This window comes from Lygodium microphyllum, chromosome 13 (genome assembly GCF_053477565.2).
Source record: "Lygodium microphyllum isolate KBCC chromosome 13, Lygodium_microphyllum_v1.1.10, whole genome shotgun sequence".
In the NCBI taxonomy this organism is placed as follows: domain Eukaryota; kingdom Viridiplantae; phylum Streptophyta; class Polypodiopsida; order Schizaeales; family Lygodiaceae; genus Lygodium; species Lygodium microphyllum.
In genome coordinates this window covers 36,257,267-36,277,233 of record NC_141147.1, presented here as the reverse complement: position 1 = coordinate 36,277,233, position 19,967 = coordinate 36,257,267, and the positions used below count along the sequence as shown (strand labels likewise).

General features: G+C 42.3%; 1 protein-coding gene across 1 annotated transcript in view; it reads left to right on the top strand.

Annotated features, from left to right (window-relative positions):
• The window catches only part of LOC148026509 (putative 6-phosphogluconolactonase 1), a 212,048-nt gene that overhangs the window by 88,758 nt on the left and 103,323 nt on the right, over positions 1–19,967 (top strand). Inside the window, exon 2 of the mRNA XM_087690464.1 lies at positions 18,539–19,054. Coding sequence (XP_087546590.1) covers positions 18,539–19,054 — 516 coding nt within the window. The remainder of the gene's footprint in view (positions 1–18,538; positions 19,055–19,967) is intronic.

Genomic DNA, 19,967 nt, shown 5'->3' with positions numbered 1-19,967 from the left:
CAGTTGGCAAGTCTATATAGTGTGCCATCAATGCATCATAGCCTATTAGAGGTATTGGGGAGATTGTGCTCACAACCATTGATGGCTCTATTCTCTGCCTACAGGATGCTTTATTTGTGCCAGGCATAAAGAAAAATTTGCTCTCTCTCTCTTCTTTGGCATGTCGTGGATTGCAGGTCACATTTGATGATGACAAATGCATGGTGAGAGACAAAGACCACATGACTTTGGTCTTGATAGGCACTTTATGTCATTGGTTATACGAGTTGGATGCTCTTTCAATTGATCAGTCAGCGTATTTGACATCCACTCTTACTCCTGCTTTGTTTCAAACCATATAAAGCTTTTTTCAGCTTGCAGGCTAAGTGTTCCAAGTCCTCAACTGCAAAATCAATGGGCTCCTAGAGCTTGGTATGCAAAGATAGATGCTTTCTTGCTTAGCCAAGGGTTCATAAACAACTCATCTGAGTCTACCCTTTACATATGTAAAGAGGGGGGATCCATGTTGATCATTTGTCTTTATGTTGATGATCTCTTGCTTAGAGGGACACATGCTGATCAGATTTCAGCATTTAAACAAAATTTGTAGCAAACTTTTGACATGTCAGACTTGGGGTCTTTGCATTATTACTTGGGCATTCAGTTCATACATGATGCTAGAGGTATTGGGTTATCACAGTCAATATACATTGGTAAACTTCTTGAGAAGTTTGGCTTACAGGATTAAAAGCCAGTTTGTACACCAATGGAACCTGGACTTAAGCTATCATTACATGATGACAGTGATTTGTTTGATATACACACATATGCTCCAGTAGTTGGATGTCTTATTTACTTATGCAACACTAGGCCAGACATACAGTTTGCAGTTTCAACCCTGAGCGGATGTATGCATTAGCCACGCATGTCACATCGAGAAGCTGTTAAGCGTGTCTTCCATTATTTGCAGGGTACTAGATCTCTTGGATTGCTTTATGCCAAGGAGGGACCACTGTAGTTATATGCTTACAGTAATTCTGATTGGGCTGGTGATTATGATTCACGTCACTCCACTAGTGGCAATTGTTTCTTTCTTGGCTCGTCTTGCATATCTTGGCTTAGCAAGAAACCGTCCACTATTGCCACATCGTCATGTGAAGCTAAATACAAGACAGCTTTCACTACCACAATTGAATGCATATGGATTAGACGCTTGCTTGCCGATCTGGATGTATTTGTTACGGAGCCTACTCCTTTGTTCACTGACAGTCAGAGTGCCATTGAAGTGGCACGGAACCCAATGTTTCATGCATGCACAAAACACATTGAGATACATTATCACTTTGTCAGAGAGAGGCTACATGCAGGTGATATCAGCCTTGTCTATTGTCTTACCACCAGTAATGTGGCAGACATCTTCACCAAAGCTCTTCCTCGTGAAAAATTTGAAGCATTTTGCAATGATTTAAATTTGATCTCCTTTGGTGGCGGATGATCCTTGTACTCTTGATCACTCTTCACTCTAGGGGGGTTTGTTTGGTATTTCACTCACGTCTCACTTACTCCTATGCTCACATAGGAGTGTCGGTGATCAGTAGGACACGGGCACTTTTTACTCTCGGTAGGAGAGGTTTTTTCCCCTAGACTTATGGTATTATTCGCTTATGACACACACTTACGGGCACTTACCGTGTTCGGGTGCGAACACCCCCTTACAACCCTAAGGTTTAAGGGTTGTATTTTGTACTTTCAGTTTTATACTGTTTCAGTCTAATGCATTGGGTGTGGTGGTTCACTCTCTACTGTCTACTGTTTTTCTGTGCTGAGCTTCGATCCTGTCCTCTTTCACAAGCTCAACAAGATGTACATTGGATGCAGGCCATGCAGGATGATTTAGACTCTATTACCACTAACTCTATATGGGATCTTATGGATTTATCACTTGGCAAGAAGGCTAGTAGCACAAAATGGGTTTTAAAACTCAAACGCAAGGCTGATGGTACCATGGATAGATACAAAGCACGGTTGGTAGGAAAAGGCTATGCATAGAAGAAGGGCATAGATTATGACGAGACTTTTGCTCCTACATCTTGCATGAGTACGGTGAGATGTGTGCTTGATATGACTGCAAATTATGGTTGAAAGGTACATGAGTTGGACATTAAGACATTATTCTTGAACAGGGATTTGTACGAGGATGTTAATGTATCACAACCTCCGGGATTTGTGGTTAATGGGAAAGAGCACATGCATAGAAACATGAAATGGGAAACGGGAACGGGGAATGGGAAACGGGGACGGGAACGCCAAATCTAGGGAATGGGGAAGTGGAAACGGGAATGACATTTAAAAAATTAAAATTCATGAAAGAAAATTAATATTTCACTCATAATCCATGTGGACTTTGGAGTGTTAAAACTTAAAACCAAGGTATATAATCCACAAGGAAAAATCATTTCAAGTTTTAACGTTAAGATATCCTGCATCATTCTAAAACTACTCATTAGAAATTGAATTGCAACTTATAAGGCTCAAGAGGTAAGCTATTCAATTATAAATAATAAAATCCATAATATATATGCCAAAAATGATAAAACAATGAACAATGAACTAAACTTTAAAGTCTAAGCTAAAAGAACATGCCTATGGTACCATTGCCAAAAAACTTAAAAGATTACAAATATGAAATTGAAGTCTAATCTTTGAAAGAACATGCTCATTGCTCCAAAAAAGACTACAAATATAAAGTCTAATCTCTAGACTGAAGCAAAATGCGGCATGCCAAAATAGCCCAAAGGAAAACTGCAAGACTCAAGTACAAATATAATATCGGAATGGCACAATTGTCAACAGCCCAAATGTCACACTGTCATCAATTATGATAATATCATATATAATGTAAATGTGTCATGTATCATGAGACTCATGATAAGTAAACTAAATCAAAGATCATGATCATGATCTGAGGTTTCTCTAGCCACTCCTGAAGTGCCAGTCTCATCATCATGTGTACTGTGAATTGCTGCATCTCCCTCAACATCAGCATGTCTCCTCTTCTTGCTGCATCTCCCACTCTGTGAATGGATCGGGCTTTGTTGTCATACTGTTACATAACATCCTCAAATAAACACTAACGAATACTAGATCGTTTGCCCTCTCCACACCAAGACGGTTTCTCTTCTTTGAAGCAATGTGAGCGTATGTACTCCACAATTTCTCCAAACAAGAGGAGCTGATTGGCTGACTCAAAATACGGATGGCTAGTTGCTGCAACTCAGGACCATGTGAACCATAGTCCTCCCACCACAAAGCTACCCCAATCTTACAACGATCCTCCTGTGCATCCCCACAATCAAAAGAACCCCGAAAGGTCCTATAACATGAAAGCTGATCTCTGAATTTTCGTCTAGTGCCATGATCAGGCACTAGACAAGACAATATAAGTCTCCATGCATCCATAACCTCAGTGTCATTCTCTTGACCCTTGCCCTGGAACTCAGGATCCACAACAAATGCAGCTGCATGCATGGGTGAGCTATAGGAGTTTCACCTTGTCACAACTAAATGGTGTATCTCCTCATACGCCTCATCATTTGGTGCCAACTGCAACTTTTCATTCAGCCTATCCATAGCCTCATATACCTTGCCAATGCAAGGTTGCATAGCATCCATAACTCTCTATAAATGTACAATAGGTGATACCATAGCATCTATCCGCTTTACATCATCCCAAAAAGTGGAGTTATTTGCTTTCTCCAAGCATAAGATACTTGTAGGAGTATCTGCCAATGTTGATGAGGTAAACTCATCACTAAGAAATAATTGCCTCAAGGCACCATTGCATTCTCTTGACCTGCCTAGCATCAAGAAGTTAAAGGCAAATCTGGTATCAGAGTATTTTAAAAGTGTCTTCTTCGATCTCAAAGAGAAGTGATCGCGAAGAAACTGGTGATTCAAAACAAAGCTAACCATTTGAGCTCCTTGCTCTATGACAGGTGCAATCCATGACAGGTTACCAATATCATTTAGTAGGTTGTTCAAGCAATGAGCCATACAATATGAAACTGTGATATGTGGATAATATCCTTGAATAATAGCACTTGCTGCCCTATTTACGGGCTCTCCATCTGCAACAAATCCCACAACATGCTCTGGGCCAATAAGCTCAACACCTGTAACCCACTTTGCTGCAAGTAGATCTGCTGACTTTCTTGTCCCCGATGCATCATGTGAAGATATGAAATACATTTCTCCACGAGAATAAGCAACCATACCATAAATGGATCACTTGCGTGTATCACTCCAACCATCAGCAATCAAGGAAACTCCATTTTTAGTCCACATGCTCTTTCTAGTCACTGCTGCTTGCTCAACAATGCACTTTTCCTTGTCGAGCAAAGTTGTGAGTAAGGTCTCTGATGATGGAGGTACATACGAAGGGCCTTACTCACCAATCTTCTTGCACATCAATTTAAAATACTCTGACCTGGTTGCATGAAATTGAATGTGGTCATGATAAAAAAAGCGTGTCACTGATGTATCCACCTCTTCCTTCTTCTTGGGATCCCAACTAGCATCAAGTGTGCTTTGTCTACGTGCAACATGTGCCGCTGTTGATGCCATGGTTGATGCAATGCCTGTAGTAGGTGTGGAGGTAGCACTTTCTCATACTGACCCTGCTCTAGATACATATGATGGGGATGGTGTCACAAAAGTTGTAGGGTGAAGTGCAACACGTTGTGGTCTAGATGCAAGATAAGCTTGTTGATCTGCTACACGGTCACGAAGCTCCTTTTGCTTCTCCAAGGTCACATTCGGACAAAACTGTACCTCTGAATTTGGCTCATGTAGGAGATGAGCTCGGATCTAATTATGCATAAATATTAAAATGGAACAAGTGGCAATTGGTATTCCATATTCTAATATTTAAGTAACTTTGAAAAATTAAAATCAATAAAAATTTGAAATACAAATGCTCGGCTCGATGGATTACCTTGTTTGCTCCACTAGTTCGCTTGTATGGGCAAAGCTTGCAAGCCCATGGTTGAGATCCTCCACCACTCAAAGGGTGGTCAACATTTACTTCTTCCCACCATGACCAATCATTGGACCTTCTTCCTCGACCACCAACCCGACGAGCGGGGCGGGAAGATTAAGCCATTTATGATTTCAAGCTGAAAATTGAAGGCTCAAGAGTCGAGAGAAGGAAAAATTGAAGGCTGAAAATTGAAGGTTCGAGAGAAGGGAGAAGGCTGAAGAGTCAAGACTCACTCAAGTGTCAAGAGAGAAGGGAAAAGGAGAGAAGGGAGAAGAAGAAGAAAAGGCGAGAACTTGGAACTTGGAGAAAGACTTAGAAGGAAGACTCAAGAGAAGAGGAGAAGAAGGAAGAGAAGGGAGAAGGTTCAAGGAAGAAGGAAGAAGAGAAGGGAGAAGTGAAGAGAAGGTAGAAGGAAGAAGAGAAGGAAGAGAAAGAAGAGAAAGAAGAAGAAGGAAGAGAAGGAAGAGGTTGGAGGTGGGAGGAGAAAGAAGAGAAAGAAGAACAAGGAAGAGAAGGAAGAGAAAGAAGGCGGCAGGGAGTAGGACGCAGATGAACTAGGCATTGGCGGGCGCAGGCGAACTGGGCGTAGGCGAACCGGAGCGGTAGCAGGACGCGGTTGTAGATCGTCCAGGCGGGATCAGCGGGTGGCTGGCCGCAGGTAAGTTGTGCCATGTGGCGTTCCCTGTCCCTGTCTGAAACGGGACATGGTATGCAAGCTAAATAAAGCTCTTTATGGTCTCAAACAGGCTCCTCCTGCATGGTACTCTAAAATTGATGCATATTTGGCTAGCAAAAAGGGTTCAAAAATAGTCGAATTGCTCCCACTCTATACATTAAGAATGAAGGAGGGGACTTGCTGATTATCATTCTTTATGTATATGACATGCTGTTCACTGGACCTTGAGAAGCAAAAAGTGCAGATTTCAAGGCTGAATTGAAACATGCATTTGCTATGTCAGATATGGGCTGTCTACACTATTATTTGGGGATTTAGTTTACCCTAAATCGGCATGGTATCATCATGTCATAGTCACAGCATGAGGATAAGTTGTTACATAGGTCAATATACAAGATTGCAAACCTATGTGCACTCTTATGGAGCAATGCTTAAAGCTGTCTATGCATGATCGTGAAGAGATGTCTGATATTGCAATTTACAGCCAGCCATTGGTTGTCTTATTTATCTTTGCAACACATGCCGTGACATTCAGTATGTAGTATCTCAGATGAGCATGTATATGCATAGCCCACGGACTATACATTGGCAAGCTGTTAAGTGGTGTTAGATATGATCAATGCCCCACCCTCATTAGGTGCTACCAATGATCCATGGTGCTCAAAGTTGTAAGGCCCCCATTATGAGGAGAAGCCAAATGTGAGCCCAGACATTGGTTGAGTCCTGACTTGTATATCAGATGAGGTCTATGTGACCGGATGGCAAAAAGGTGACTGTTGTGGGTCTAATCTTTGGGTTAGACGGAGTGGTTAAGCTGGCCCCCCTGGCGGGGGTCCGGGGGCAGCGCTCCCGGCCCGATGGTAAAGGGAATATTCCCTGGAATATTCCTTGGCCGACTAGTGGAGGCTCATATGGTAGGTCGGTCAGCACGCCGACCTAACGACCTTCGCGGGCTATAAAAGCTAAACCTCTTCGCAGCTATCTGACACTGATCTTTCACCCAGTCAGAGTTGTTGTTCCAGCTAGCCTTAAGCTCTTCACCTATCTTCTGTCTAGATCGCCATCTAAGCTTCACACAGTGGAAGCACACGGGTGGACAGAGCCATCTTTGTATCAGTTGTTTGGAGTTAAAGAATTTACTGATTCTCCTCTTATCTGATGTGTACTCTCTATCTCTTTCTCAGATTCTGTTCGCTGCGCCGTGTAATATTTTACATGGTATCAGAGCCCAGGGGGCTTTAGAGATCGGAGAGCGTGCAAGAGGCAAAGGCTTCAACAGCAAAGAGAAACGATGTCGACTCCGGGAAGCAGTTCTGGCGCATCAGGAAGCGGTGCAGGAGGTGGTGCTGCTGTACCGGCTATTCAAACACTGAGGATTCGTCCACCAACCTTCAGCGAAGGCAAGTTAGATGGTACAAACTACACCTTGTGGAAGTTCAAAATTACAACTATCCTTGATTCTTATGAGCTTCTGGAGACTGTGCTGGAGACTGACGCAGAACCATAGCCTACTCCCGACCCATCAAATCCTAGTATGATGATTCCTCCGAATGCAGATCTTCTACGAGCTTGGAAACGAAGGAATGCAGATGCATTGTGTGCCTTAGTTACAAGCTGTTCTGACAGTGTTTTGACTCTGATTCAGCATACAACCAAAGCGTCAGAGGCTTGGAATATACTAAGGAGTCAGTACGAAACACGAAACCAAACAAGGATTCAAAACTTGGAGAATCAACTAGCAGCGGAGAAGTTTGCTGAAGGAGAGACGGTTGAAGCATTCATCACTTGGATTAAGAATTTGCGCGACCAGATGGCTGGCGCTGGGATACAAAAGACTAGCGAAGAGCTAGCTCGGAGGTGTCTTCAGATTTGTCCACAAAAGTTTGATGGACTAGTAACTGCCCTTAATACTCAGGTGAGACCTCAAGCTTTGACTTTTGAGGAGTTTTGTGCATTATTAATGGAGGAGGAGTTGAGGATGAAAGCCCGAGAAGGAAGCAACAATGGAGATGCTGCATTCTCTGCCAATGCAAAAGGCAAAGGTGTTTCCTCCACAAAAAATGATGGTGACAAAAAGAAGAAGGGCGGCAAGAAGAAGTTTCAAGGAGAGTGCTTCTACTGTAAGAAGAAAGGACATGCAATTGCAGATTGTCGTGTCAAGAAGGCAGATGAAAAGAATAGTACCCTTAAAAGTAAAGGGAAAGAGATAGCCAATACGGCTGAAGCAGAGTTGGAATTATTCATGGCGACCATTGAGGAAGTGTGCTCCTCGGCGCAAGAAGAATCTACCACTGACTCTTGGGTGTTGGATAGTGGGGCCTCCCGTCACATGACCAATAAGAAAGGTCTATACAGTTCTATGCAACCTCTACAAGAATCCATCACTGTGACGGTTGGAAATGATGCTAAATGCCCTGCTGCGGGCACAGGTACTATTTCTTTTGTTGCTGCAAATGGTGAAGTCAAAAAGCTTTCAAATGTGTTGTATGTTCCCGAAATCAGGAGAAATCTCTTATCAGTTGCTGCCATAACTGATCTTGGTCATGAAGTGAGGTTCAAGAAGACAGGTGCAGAAATTATTGATAGTGCTGGCACAATTGTTGGCAAAGGAGAAAGAAGGAACAACTTGTATGAGCTAAGTGCTCTTACAGCCACCGCTGGAGTGGGCACAAGTAAGCTTTGGCATGAAAGGTTTGGACACATCGGATTTGCAGTATTGAAGGAGATGCAAAAGCAAGGTATGGTTGCTCACCTACCTACAATAACTGAATTGAAGGAACCATGTGAAGCTTGTATGATTAGCAAGCAACAAAGAAAGGCATTCCACAAGAAAGCAAGAATAGAGCACAGGCTTCTCTAGAGTTGGTGCATGCTGACTTGTGTGGTAAGATGCCTACACAGGCCTTGGGGGGATCTTCTTATTTTATGTTGATTGTCGACGACTACAGTAGGAAGATGTGGGTGTACTTCCTTCGTGATAAGGCTCAAGCTTTTGGTAAGTTTAAAGAATGGCTAATACTTGTTGAGAATGAAACAGGGAAAAGTGTGAAGAAATTTAGAACAGATGGTGGTGGTGAGTTCAACTCAAAGGAGTTTGAAGGCTTTTGCAAGAGCAAAGGGATCAAGCGTCAATTGACGACGCCTCACACACCTCAGCAGAACGGTGTTGTGGAACGCAGGAATCGCACCATTGTGGAGATGGCAAGATGCATGCTAAAGGGCAAGGGATTGCCTAACCATTTTTGGGCTGAAGCTGTTAATACTGCAGTCTACATTCTAAATCGGAGCTATACAAAGGTTCTCAAGGGAAAAACACCTCATGAGGCTTACACTGGTAAGAAACCATCTGTTGCACATTTCAGAATTTTTGGATGTGAATGTTATGCACATGTTCTAGATGAGAAGAGAAACAAGTTACAACCAAAAAGCAGAAAATGTATCTTCTTGGGTTATAGTGATGAGCAGAAGGCTTACAAGTTATATGACCAAGAGGCAAAGAAGATCATCGCGAGTCGTGATGTGGTGTTCAAGGAGGAGCCGCATACAGTGGAGGAGGAGAAGGCAAGTTCTTCCACTTTATCATCAAGCGAAGAAGTAGTCCATTATGAACCTGTCTCGAGAGCTATCCCTATCCTTAAGGAGGAGGAAGCATCATCTTCAGATGATGAGGAAAAAGTTCACCAACCTGACATCACCCCACCGGAAAAGCCATTGCCGCGCTGGGTGAAGCAGCTCTATGACCACAATAATCCTATGCCTGCATCTGTTGAGGAGAAGGCAGACGGACCAAGGAGGTCTCAGAGAATAGAGGAGCAAAGGAGGGCTTCTGCTCACATAGTCAATATGGCCTTGATGGTTGAGATTATGAGAGAAGTAAAGGAGCCAACTGACTTAGAAGAAGCACTTGCAGATCCATCATGGAAGGATGCTATGCAGGCGGAGTATGACAGCATAATGAAGAATGACACTTGGGAGCTAGTGGATCGACCAGCAAAGCGGAAGGTTATTGGCACCAAGTGGATCTGGAAGGTAAAGTACAAGGCTGATGGTACCTTAGAAAAGTACAAAGCTAGACTGGTTGCCCAAGGATTTTCACAAGTTGAAGGGTTTGATTTTCAAGAGTCATTTGCCCCAACTGCCAGAATGACCACTATTCGCATAGTACTTGCAGTGGCTGCCCACAAGAAGTGGCCAGTGTACCAAATGGATGTTAAGTCAGCGTTCTTAAATGGTGACCTCAAGGAGGAGGTGTACGTGGCTCAGCCACCAGGGTTTGAGGCCCCCCATTCTTAGAACAAAGTGTGTAAACTGAAGAAGGCTTTATATGGGCTGAAACAAGCCCCCAGAGCATGGTACCAGCGGATAGATAGGTTCTTTTTAAACCTAAACTTCAAAAGATGTGCCTCAGATGCTAACTTGTATGTTTACAGGGATGGTAAAAAGTCTGTAGTGATTGTCCTATATGTGGACGACCTTCTTATTACAGGTGACTATGAAGATATGATCAACCAAACTCGAAAGGCTTTGAGTTCTGAGTTTGAAATGACAGACTTGGGCTTGCTGCACTATTGTTTGGGGATTGAAGTCTGGCAAGAGCCAGGAAAGATCTTCATCTCTCAGAAGAAGTATGCATGGGAGATCTTGAAGGCATTTGGCATGACCGAGTGCAAGGAGATAGCTACACCTATGGAGGTGAATGCAAAGTTATCCGTCGAGGATACATCAGCATTAGCAGACATTGGGAGGTATAGGAGGTTGATCGGCAGTCTCATCTACTTGTGTAACACCAGACCAGATATCAGTTTTGCTGTTGGTGTTTTGAGCAGGTTCTCAAACAAACGTCATGAGAGTCATTGGAAGGCTGGGATGCGGGTGCTCAGATACTTGAAGAAAACTCTTGACTATGGTATCATATACAGTTTCGGAACTTCTCTTGTGGGGAACTGTGACTCAGATTGGGCAGGAGACATTGATTCTAAGAAGTCAGTTTCTGGTTATTGTTTCTCTTTGGGTTCAGGAATTTTCTCTTGGATTAGTAAGAAGCAACCAACAGTGGCATTGTCTTCTACCGAAGCAGAGTACAAGGCAGCTTGTTTTGCTGCATGTGAGGCCGTATGGTTGAGAAGGATTCTATGGCATATGGGAGTGCAGGATGAAGAACCAACTGTGCTGAGATGTGACAATCAGAGTTGCATCGCCATTGCCAAAAATCCAGTGTTTCATGCACGCACCAAACATATAGAGATCCAGTATCACTGTGTGCGTGATTTGATGGAGGATGGGATAGTGGAATTGGTCTACTGTCCAACAGAGGAGAATGGAGCAGATATCTTCACCAAAGCACTTACGAAGGATCTGCTTCAAGTTCATCTTCAGAGACTCGGCATTGGGCCGAGAAGATAGTTCACCTATGGGTGGACATTGAGGGGGGGTGTTAGATATGATCAATGCCCCACCCTCATTAGGTGCTACCAATGATCCATGGTGCTCAAAGTTGTAAGGCCCCCATTATGAGGAGAAGCCAAATGTGAGCCCAGACATTGGTTGAGTCCTGACTTGTATATCAGATGAGGTCTATGTGACCGGATGGCAAAAAGGTGACTGTTGTGGGTCTAATCTTTGGGTTAGACGGAGTGGTTAAGCTGGTAGCAACTCGAGGCACATTGCATTGAGTTGCGTGGTAAGGGATGGTAAAGGGAATATTCCCTGGAATATTCCTTGGCGGACTAGTGGAGGCTCATATGGTAGGTCGGTCAGCACGCCGACCTAACGACCTTCGCGGGCTATAAAAGCTAAACCTCTTTGCAGCCATCTGACACTGATCTTTCACCCAGTCAGAGTTGTTGTTCCAGCTAGCCTTAAGCTCTTCACCTATCTTCTGTCTAGATCGCCATCTAAGCTTCACACAGTGGAAGCGCACGGGTGGATAGAGCCATCTTTGTATCAGTTGTTTGGAGTTAAAGAATTTACTGATTCTCCTCTTATCTGTTGTGTACTCTCTATCTCTTTCTTAGATTCTGTTCGCTGCACCGTGTAATATTTTACAAGTGGATCTTCAGATACTTGCAAGGTACTCAGTCACATGCATTATTATTTTTCGGGGGGGGGGGGAGGGAGACTTGCAATTATTTGCTTACAGTGATTCAGATTTGGTTGTGATGTAGACACTAGGCAGCCTACTAGTGGACACTGTTTCTTTTTGGCCGTTCATGCATTTCATGGCTAAGCAAGATGTATATATATATATATATATATATATATATATATATATATATATATATATGCACACACACACACACATACACACACACACACACACATATATATATGTGAAAGTATAAATGTACTAAGGGTGTGTTTACACCCGTGCACATATAAAAGACACGATGGCCCTTTATTCCCAATAACCTCCAACCTAAAGGCAATGTGCCTTAAGGGGAGAAAAGAATCAGCTAAGTCTAGGTATGTACAAAGCTGAAATACATATATCTATCCAACTCCCATCATCTATCGGCAATGAGCAAACCACTCTGTTGGAAGACCCTTCGTGAGAAGATCTACAAGATTATCATCTGTTTGGAATTTAACGAGCTCAATGCTCTCGCTGTCAAGTACATCTCTAATGAAGTGATACTTCACCTGTATGTGCTTCGTCTTTGCATGAAAGACAAGATTCTGTGCTAGCATGATAGCACTTGGACTATCACAATGGAGAATAGGTAACTCTGTAATGCCAAGCTCTCGCACCAGACGTGAAAGCCATAAAAACATCAAACTGCCAAAATAGCTGAAGCATATGGTATCTTGGCCATTTCAGCCTTCTCATCATCCGATGTAGGGTTGTCCTCTATATTGAGTTTCACATATGGAGGCAATGAACCCCCAATTGTTTTCCCCCCCTCCATATTGAAATGCTGCAAAACCTTGGAGATATACTCTTGTTGTGATAGATAGAGTAATCCTTTTGACCTATCTCTGAGTATTCGCATGCCAAGAATGTGATTTGCATCACCAAGATCCTTAATGTCAAATCTGCTATGAAGACTTGGCTTCAGTGAGTCCAAGACATGAGTATCCTTGCCAACAATCACCATGTCATCAACGTACAGAACCAAGATTATCAGGCTGCCATCTGTGGCCTTCTTGGTGTACAAGCAGTGATCCACTTGACTTCTATGAAAACCTTGAGACTGGATAAATGTATCAAACTTATGATACCATTCTCTTGGTGCTTGTTTCAGCCCATACAAACTCCTTTTGAGTTTACATACCATCTTCTCTTTCCCTTTTGCCACAAACCCTTCAGGTTGCTGCATATATATATCTTCATGCAGATCACCATGTAAGAATGTAGTTTTTACATCCATCTGTAGTATGAGCTCCATATCTTCAGCTGCAACCAAGCCTAAAATGGTTCTCAAGGTAGTCATCTTGACTACAGGAGAGAAGATCTCATCAAAGTCAATTTCATGTTCCTGTTTGTACCCCTTTGCAACAAATCTTGCTTTGTACTTTGGTGAGCAACCAGAAGTGACCTTCATTTTGTAAACCCATTTGCATGGAAGTGTTTTCTGCCCTTTAGGTAACTGCATCAAGTCCCAAGTGCCATTTTTCTCAAGAGATTCCATCTCTAACTACATGGCTTTATACTATTTCTTGCTCTCCTGTTTATCCATTGCTTCCTTGAAGCAAGACGGTTCACCATAGTTTGTCAACATGACATAATCAGCCACATTGTTTGCACCAGGAACAAATCTATCAGGTTGTCTAGTAACCCTAGACAATCTCCTAACATAATGATCATTGTTTGCTGGCTGTTCCTGCAAATTTCCATTTTCAGCTTGTTGTCCTGGCATTTCAGCCTGCAAATCAGCATTAACAGCTTGTTGTCCTGGTTGTTCCTGCACATCCAGTGGCTCATTATCATGGGCAATAGTTGGCTGATCATTTCCAGCATTATTTTCTACATTTGTAGGTTCATTTACAGCAGGTATTTGCTGCTGTACAACAGGCACATTTTACCGTTCAAAATGTATTTTTTTCCGGAATACAACTTGACGGACCTCCTCAGTCTTTTCGGGCTGTTTATACATGCGATCTTCTCCGAAGATAAGATCATTGCTACGTACTACTTTTCTTTTCTTGGGATCCCATAATCTATACCCCATTTCACCTTCATCACCATATCCTAGGAAAATACATTTACAAGACTTTGGCTCAAGTTTGCTGCGTTTTTCTTTACGTATGTGCACAAATGCTTTGCAGCCAAACACTTTCAAGTGTGCATACGAAGGTGACTTGCCCAACCATACTTCTTGGGGAACTTCCCTCCCCCAAAGGCCTTTTTGGTGACTGATTAATCAAGTGTACGGTTGTCATAACAACCTTTGCTAAAAAACCATGAGATAAAGTAGCACGAGACAGCATCGTATGGACCTTCTCTTGTATGGTCCAATTCATACGCTCTGCAACTCCATTTTGGGTTGGATTATGAGAGGCAGTGAGCTCCCTTTTTATTCCTTTGCTGTCATAAAATGCCTGAAAGGCCTTGCACACATATTCCCCACCATTGTTAGAGAGAAGACACTTAAGTGTCTTATCAGTCTGATTCTCAACCAATGCCAAGAATTTTTGAAACTTGTCAAGTACTTCATCCTTGCTATAAATAGGGTAAACCCATACCTTGCGTGTAGCATCATTGACAAAGGTGACAAAATATTTCTTTTCCCCTAAAGATAACTTTGGTATCTGACATACATCGGAATGTACTAACTCTAGAAAAGAAGATTTCAGTAAAAAAGATTCCTTATGAGATGTCTGTGGATGTTTATCATAAACACAATGATCACAATGCTCAAAATCAGCATAACGAAGGCAAGGCAAGTAACCCAAACGAGAAAGCACTTTCATTTCAGTTTGACTCATGTGTTCCAACTGGCCATGCCACAAAGAAACACTTGGCTGCTCGGTCACGGTAACAACATTATCACTCATACTAGATACATGGAGAGGATACAAGGTATCACTTTTACAACCTTTGGCAATCACTCTAGCTCCCTTACAGATCTTCCATTTTCCATCACCAAAGGTGAGATCAGGTACATGCCGTATATGTTGAAGTGTGAAGATAGAACCATGCTGAAACGGCAACTGCGCATTGCCAATACTTGCAATGTCACATGCATAGTTGTCCCGAAGATGGACAAGACCATGTCGACCCCCTATGTAGGCAGAGAACCACTCACGATGCGGGGTGACATGAAAGGAAGGACCTGAATCTAGAGTCCAAGTATACATGCCATCATCCCTATCTGCAAGTAAAGCATGTGTACTAAAGTGTGAAGATACAAAGAGCACGTCATTTTCACTATCAGTGTTATGAGTGACTACATTTACCTCTTCAATTTCGACACTGCTCTTCTTGGGCTGACTCTCTTTCTTCTCTTCCTTGCTATCATCTGTCTTCTTGCCCTTTCCTTTCTCTTTCTTCCATTTGTAGCAGTCACATTTAAGGTGACCCTTCTTGCCACAATGATGGCATTCAACATTCTTACCACGTGATTTATTGTGCTTCTTGCTATCAGATTTGCCTTCTTGCTTCGATCGGCCCCTAGTATGCAAAGCACTGGAAGACTTATTGGATGCATTGTTCTACCGATTCATTTCTTACATAGTAGAGCACTCTCTACATCAGCATACAAAAGGATGGCATTAGAATTGCTTATAGCAGTCCTGAATGTATCCCAACTCTCTGACAGAGTGCAAAGCAAGAAAGTAGCCTTAAATTCCTCATCAATCATGAACTTCAAGGCAACTAGCTGGCTGAAAATGGAGTTAAACTCACTCAAGTGAGTAGACATTGCTGTACCCTCTTTCATACACAAATCCATAAGCTTTTTCAGCCAATACACTTTGCTTTCTCTTCTGTGCATATAGTTTTTCTAGTCGAGTCCAAATAGCATAGACAGAATCCAAACCTTTAATGTTAAACAACAAGGCATCAGAAATCAGTAGCTCGATGGTTGAGTATGCAAGCTCATTTAACTCATCCCAATCTTCATGTTCCATATTTGTGGGCTTTGCCCCCTTTGGTCTTAATCAGCTTTGCCTGCTTCTTCTGCAACAGAATATTATAGCACACTTTTTGCGAGACTGCAAAGTTATGTGCTCCCTCAAGCTTCTTAATATGCATGAGATGACTGCTGTCACTATTGCCAGCCGTTATTTTCAGTCTGAATGTGACCCAAAAACTCAGCAAATGCAAGCCCAGACCGTCTCACAAGTGACCAAGGTACAATCAAGTACCAACCAGCAATAAATGACCATGTGAAAGCAGAAATTTCAGACCTGCAAATTAATTTTCAGAAGCATTAAACCTTGTGGTGCAACACTCCACAACTGATTACAGTTGTTCCAAGGACAAATGCATCACATTACATGAGAAGTCCCAAATTTTAGCTGCAATTTCTGTTGTACATGCACCCAGTGGCACAAAATTTGACACGCACGGTTAAAAGCCCCAAAATTTTTGTGTTCGAAGCATCAACTATACATTTGCATTGTCTCTGACATGCATAGAAAAGGCCAATTTTGCCAAAATAGAGCAATTTCAGCAAAACCCCCAAATTTTTTCAAGTGCTGGGTGTCTAGATTGCATGGAATTAAACCTGCATGTACATAAAATGACCAAATGGCATATAAACTTTGCCCAAACAGCAAAAGCCCCAAATTGCATGGGGTCCAATGTGCATCAATATCGAGAAATTGGGTAAATTTCAGCCCAATTCTTGCATGTACACGAAAAGCCCCAAATGTTGGAGGCAAAATGTCACAAATCCTTGCAATTTCTGAGACAGATATCACTGTTGTGTCTTGCTCGCATCAAATCTGGACAAATCTCCAAAATTTTGGCACAAATCTATCCAAAATCATGAATTGTGCTTACATGCACGAACGACCGCAAAGGAAAGGGAGAAAAGTTTTTGATTTTGAAAAAAAAAAACTGTCTTGGGGTTTGTTGACCTCCCCGTCGGCACCTACAGGTTGTCTCCTGGTCGCTTGCCCGCCATTCGTGCGATTCGTCAGTCGCGTGGTCTCCGCCTGCCTGGTGCGTTGCTCCTGCTGGACACTGATTACAGGTCTAGTCACTTGCAGCGACTGGTCGTCACGTCCTGCCTGTCACGACTGCTACCTTGTCATGCACAGTTGCTGTTGTTGCCTGCTCGCGTGACGTCTACAACCCGTGACCTACTGACTGCTATCCACCTGCAACTACTGCTCGCTTGCGACACTTGCAACTCTATCCGCTAGTTCGATTGCCTCTCCTAAGCTGTCTTAAGAAGTGTGCACTCCTTGCCTGCTCTAATACTAGTTTGTTAAGACAAAGCGCGAGGATTGAGACACACAATGCTTTCTTACAGTAGAGAGACAGAGAGAGAGAGAGAGAGTGCAGAGTAGAGAGGACAGTGAGTACGACGCTTGATGTTCGGTACAATGACGAGTGTATCTCTTTAGGTTTTTAGATAGATATATATATATGAAAGTACAAATGTGCTAAGGGTGTGTTCACACTCGTGCACATGTAAAAGGCACGATGACCCTTTATTCCCAACACAAGGCAGCCTTCACGGAAAAATTGAAATGTGTATGGTTGCGCAGATTGTTGGTGGCTTATCTACATTTACCATTGGAGGGTTTTACACCCATTCTTTTTGATAGTCGGAGTGCTATTGCACTGGCATGAAATCTTGTGTTTCATGCTTGAATGAAACATATTGAGTTGCATTACCATTAGGTCCAAAGAGAGATGCTATGCAGGAGAGATCAACTTGATGTATGTTTCTACACAAGAAAATGTTGCAAACATTTTCACCAAGGGACTATCTTGTGAGGAGTTTGAGGCTTTTCACAAGTCCTTAAACTTGCTACCCTTTGGTGATTGATCATTCCTGCACTTTACAACATTGGCATTGTAGGGGGGGTGTTAGAATTTGGCAATTCTATGGGCAGTGCCCAATGTCTTAGTCTTTAGTTCTTTTTTAATTCTTAGTGTAAGCACAACTAAAGTCATAAGTTGTGTAACCACTCTTAGAGTTAGGGTTAGAGTCAGTTAACTCTAGTTGAGTTAGAGCTAGGTCTACCTTAAACCTATCTTGTACCTTTCATTCTCATTCTTTCAGTTTAGCAAGTACACTCTATTCTTTTGCTTCAAAAAAAAGAAAAAAGAAAAAGTTAGAAATGGGGTGGGGGACCCTTGAACCTCCCCTTCTAAGGAGGTCACCCATTCCAGTATCGTTCATGCCAGTGCGCCCTTAATTGGAAGTTTTCCACAATTGGGCTAGCCATTTAGCCCCCAAAACCCAAGGGGGTGAATGACCTCCGGTCGATCCAATTATGGAAAATTTCTTCCATTTGGCCTAGGATTCAAACCTAGTCTCAACTCATAATTGTTGCATCGATAGTGAGCTAGTTTTCTCTAGCAAGTGTGGATTGCATTTCCAACACTTTCGTAGAGAGAGAGAGAGAGAGAGAGAGAGAGAGAGAGAGAGAGAGAGAGGTCTTTAATGAAAAAAAAAAGAGAGAGAGAGGTCTATGCACGATGGTCTAGTAGTAAATAATTTCTTAAGAACAGGGCTACTTATATTTGGAGGTAAGGTAGCCTATGCTGCTTTCATTGCAAAGGCAAGCATAGCATTTTGAGTCATGTTTATGAATCATTTTTGCTTTCAAAGGACTATTTGTTTTCTTTTTTCACCTTCCAAATGTTGGTTCTCTGCACATTCTTTTTTGTCTTGGGGTGTTATACTCTGCATTAGAAAACTAATGATGCTACTTGCACATTTCAGGGAATAGAGGTTCCATCATCTTATTTGAACAAAGGTCGATTCAATTGGGAAGTATCCCTTTGTACTCACTTCAGATCATCGAGTGCCTTAAAGTGGAGTCAGCATCCTTGCAAAAGTAATAGATTGCATTTTCAGTTAGCAGTTCCTGTAGGTTATGACCAAAGTCAAACAGAGGCTCAGCTCCAAGTACCAAAACGAAGAGGATGGCCAAAAAAGAATAGTAATGCAGCTCAAAGCCTCCATAAGCCCAAGGTCTCTTCAAAAACAAAACCTGCAGCACAGCAAGAGATCCATTCAGGAGAAGTGACAGAAAATGTGTTTCAAGGAGAGCAGAAAAAACATGAAGGGCATCTTTTCAAGTATTCTGAAGTAGTACCAAAAATTTCTTTTCAGCAGTATGACGACCAGCATGAGTTATCAGCTGGTTTACTGAAGTACATTGTCCAAGTATCCAAGGAATCAATAGAAGCAAGGGGCTGGTTTACTATAGCTCTGTCTGGAGGATCTATCGTGAAGGTAAGTTCTGTCTTCTGCATTGAAGCTGTGATCGCAGGACGATCTTGTCAATGCTTATTTATTGTTGCATATGATTTATTAAAGCTTCCTATTTTGTGTTGTGGTGCCATCAAATGGATCCGGAGTCTGCCATAACAGAAAGAACCCTGCTCTCAAGGATGCCATGGTCTACTTTCTACACATTTATTAAGTCTTCGTCTCTCTTTTTTGCTGCTTCCTACTCTTTTGCTATGTCAACTCCTATCTTTGATGTTTGAATCTTAATATCTTCTTCCAAGGAGAAAGCAGTTAGTCACGCCTAAGTTTTGAGGGGGTGATCAAAGAAGTGCAGGCCACAAATATGCAGGAGTCATTCAAGCCTTGTGCATGCACACACAAAAAATTGTATTAAAGAATAACTTTATCTAAGTGTATCCATCTGGCTGGCATGCAAAAGCCATATTTAAAGGTCAAGAGGAACTAAAGAAGCTGGAGAGAATTGAACTTCATGAGTCAGCATCTTTGGTCATGCATTAGTCACACACGAATAGGGACAAAAGTTTGTATGGGTAACGCCAAGCCATGGAGCAGCTACGTCATTGATTAAAAAATAAAATTGATATCATAGAATCCACATGCCACAATTATAAGCTTCTAATATGATGAAGAGTTCCAAATGTTGAGTAAAAAAGAAAGTGTTTCCAGTATACTAAAGTGCCAAAAGCTGATTCCAGTGTATAAAATGAAACAAATGAAAATGCAGGGGCTACAAATGCGGCGTTTTGAGGCATCCTTTCCAAAACCCATGCATGGCTAGTAATCCTTTGTAGTAGTGATATTGAAGCCCAAACCATGGAATGGAATTCTCTTTTCTCCAAAAAACATCCAAACCATGAAAATGAAACTTTTCTTTTTCTCTTGAGGGAAATGAAAT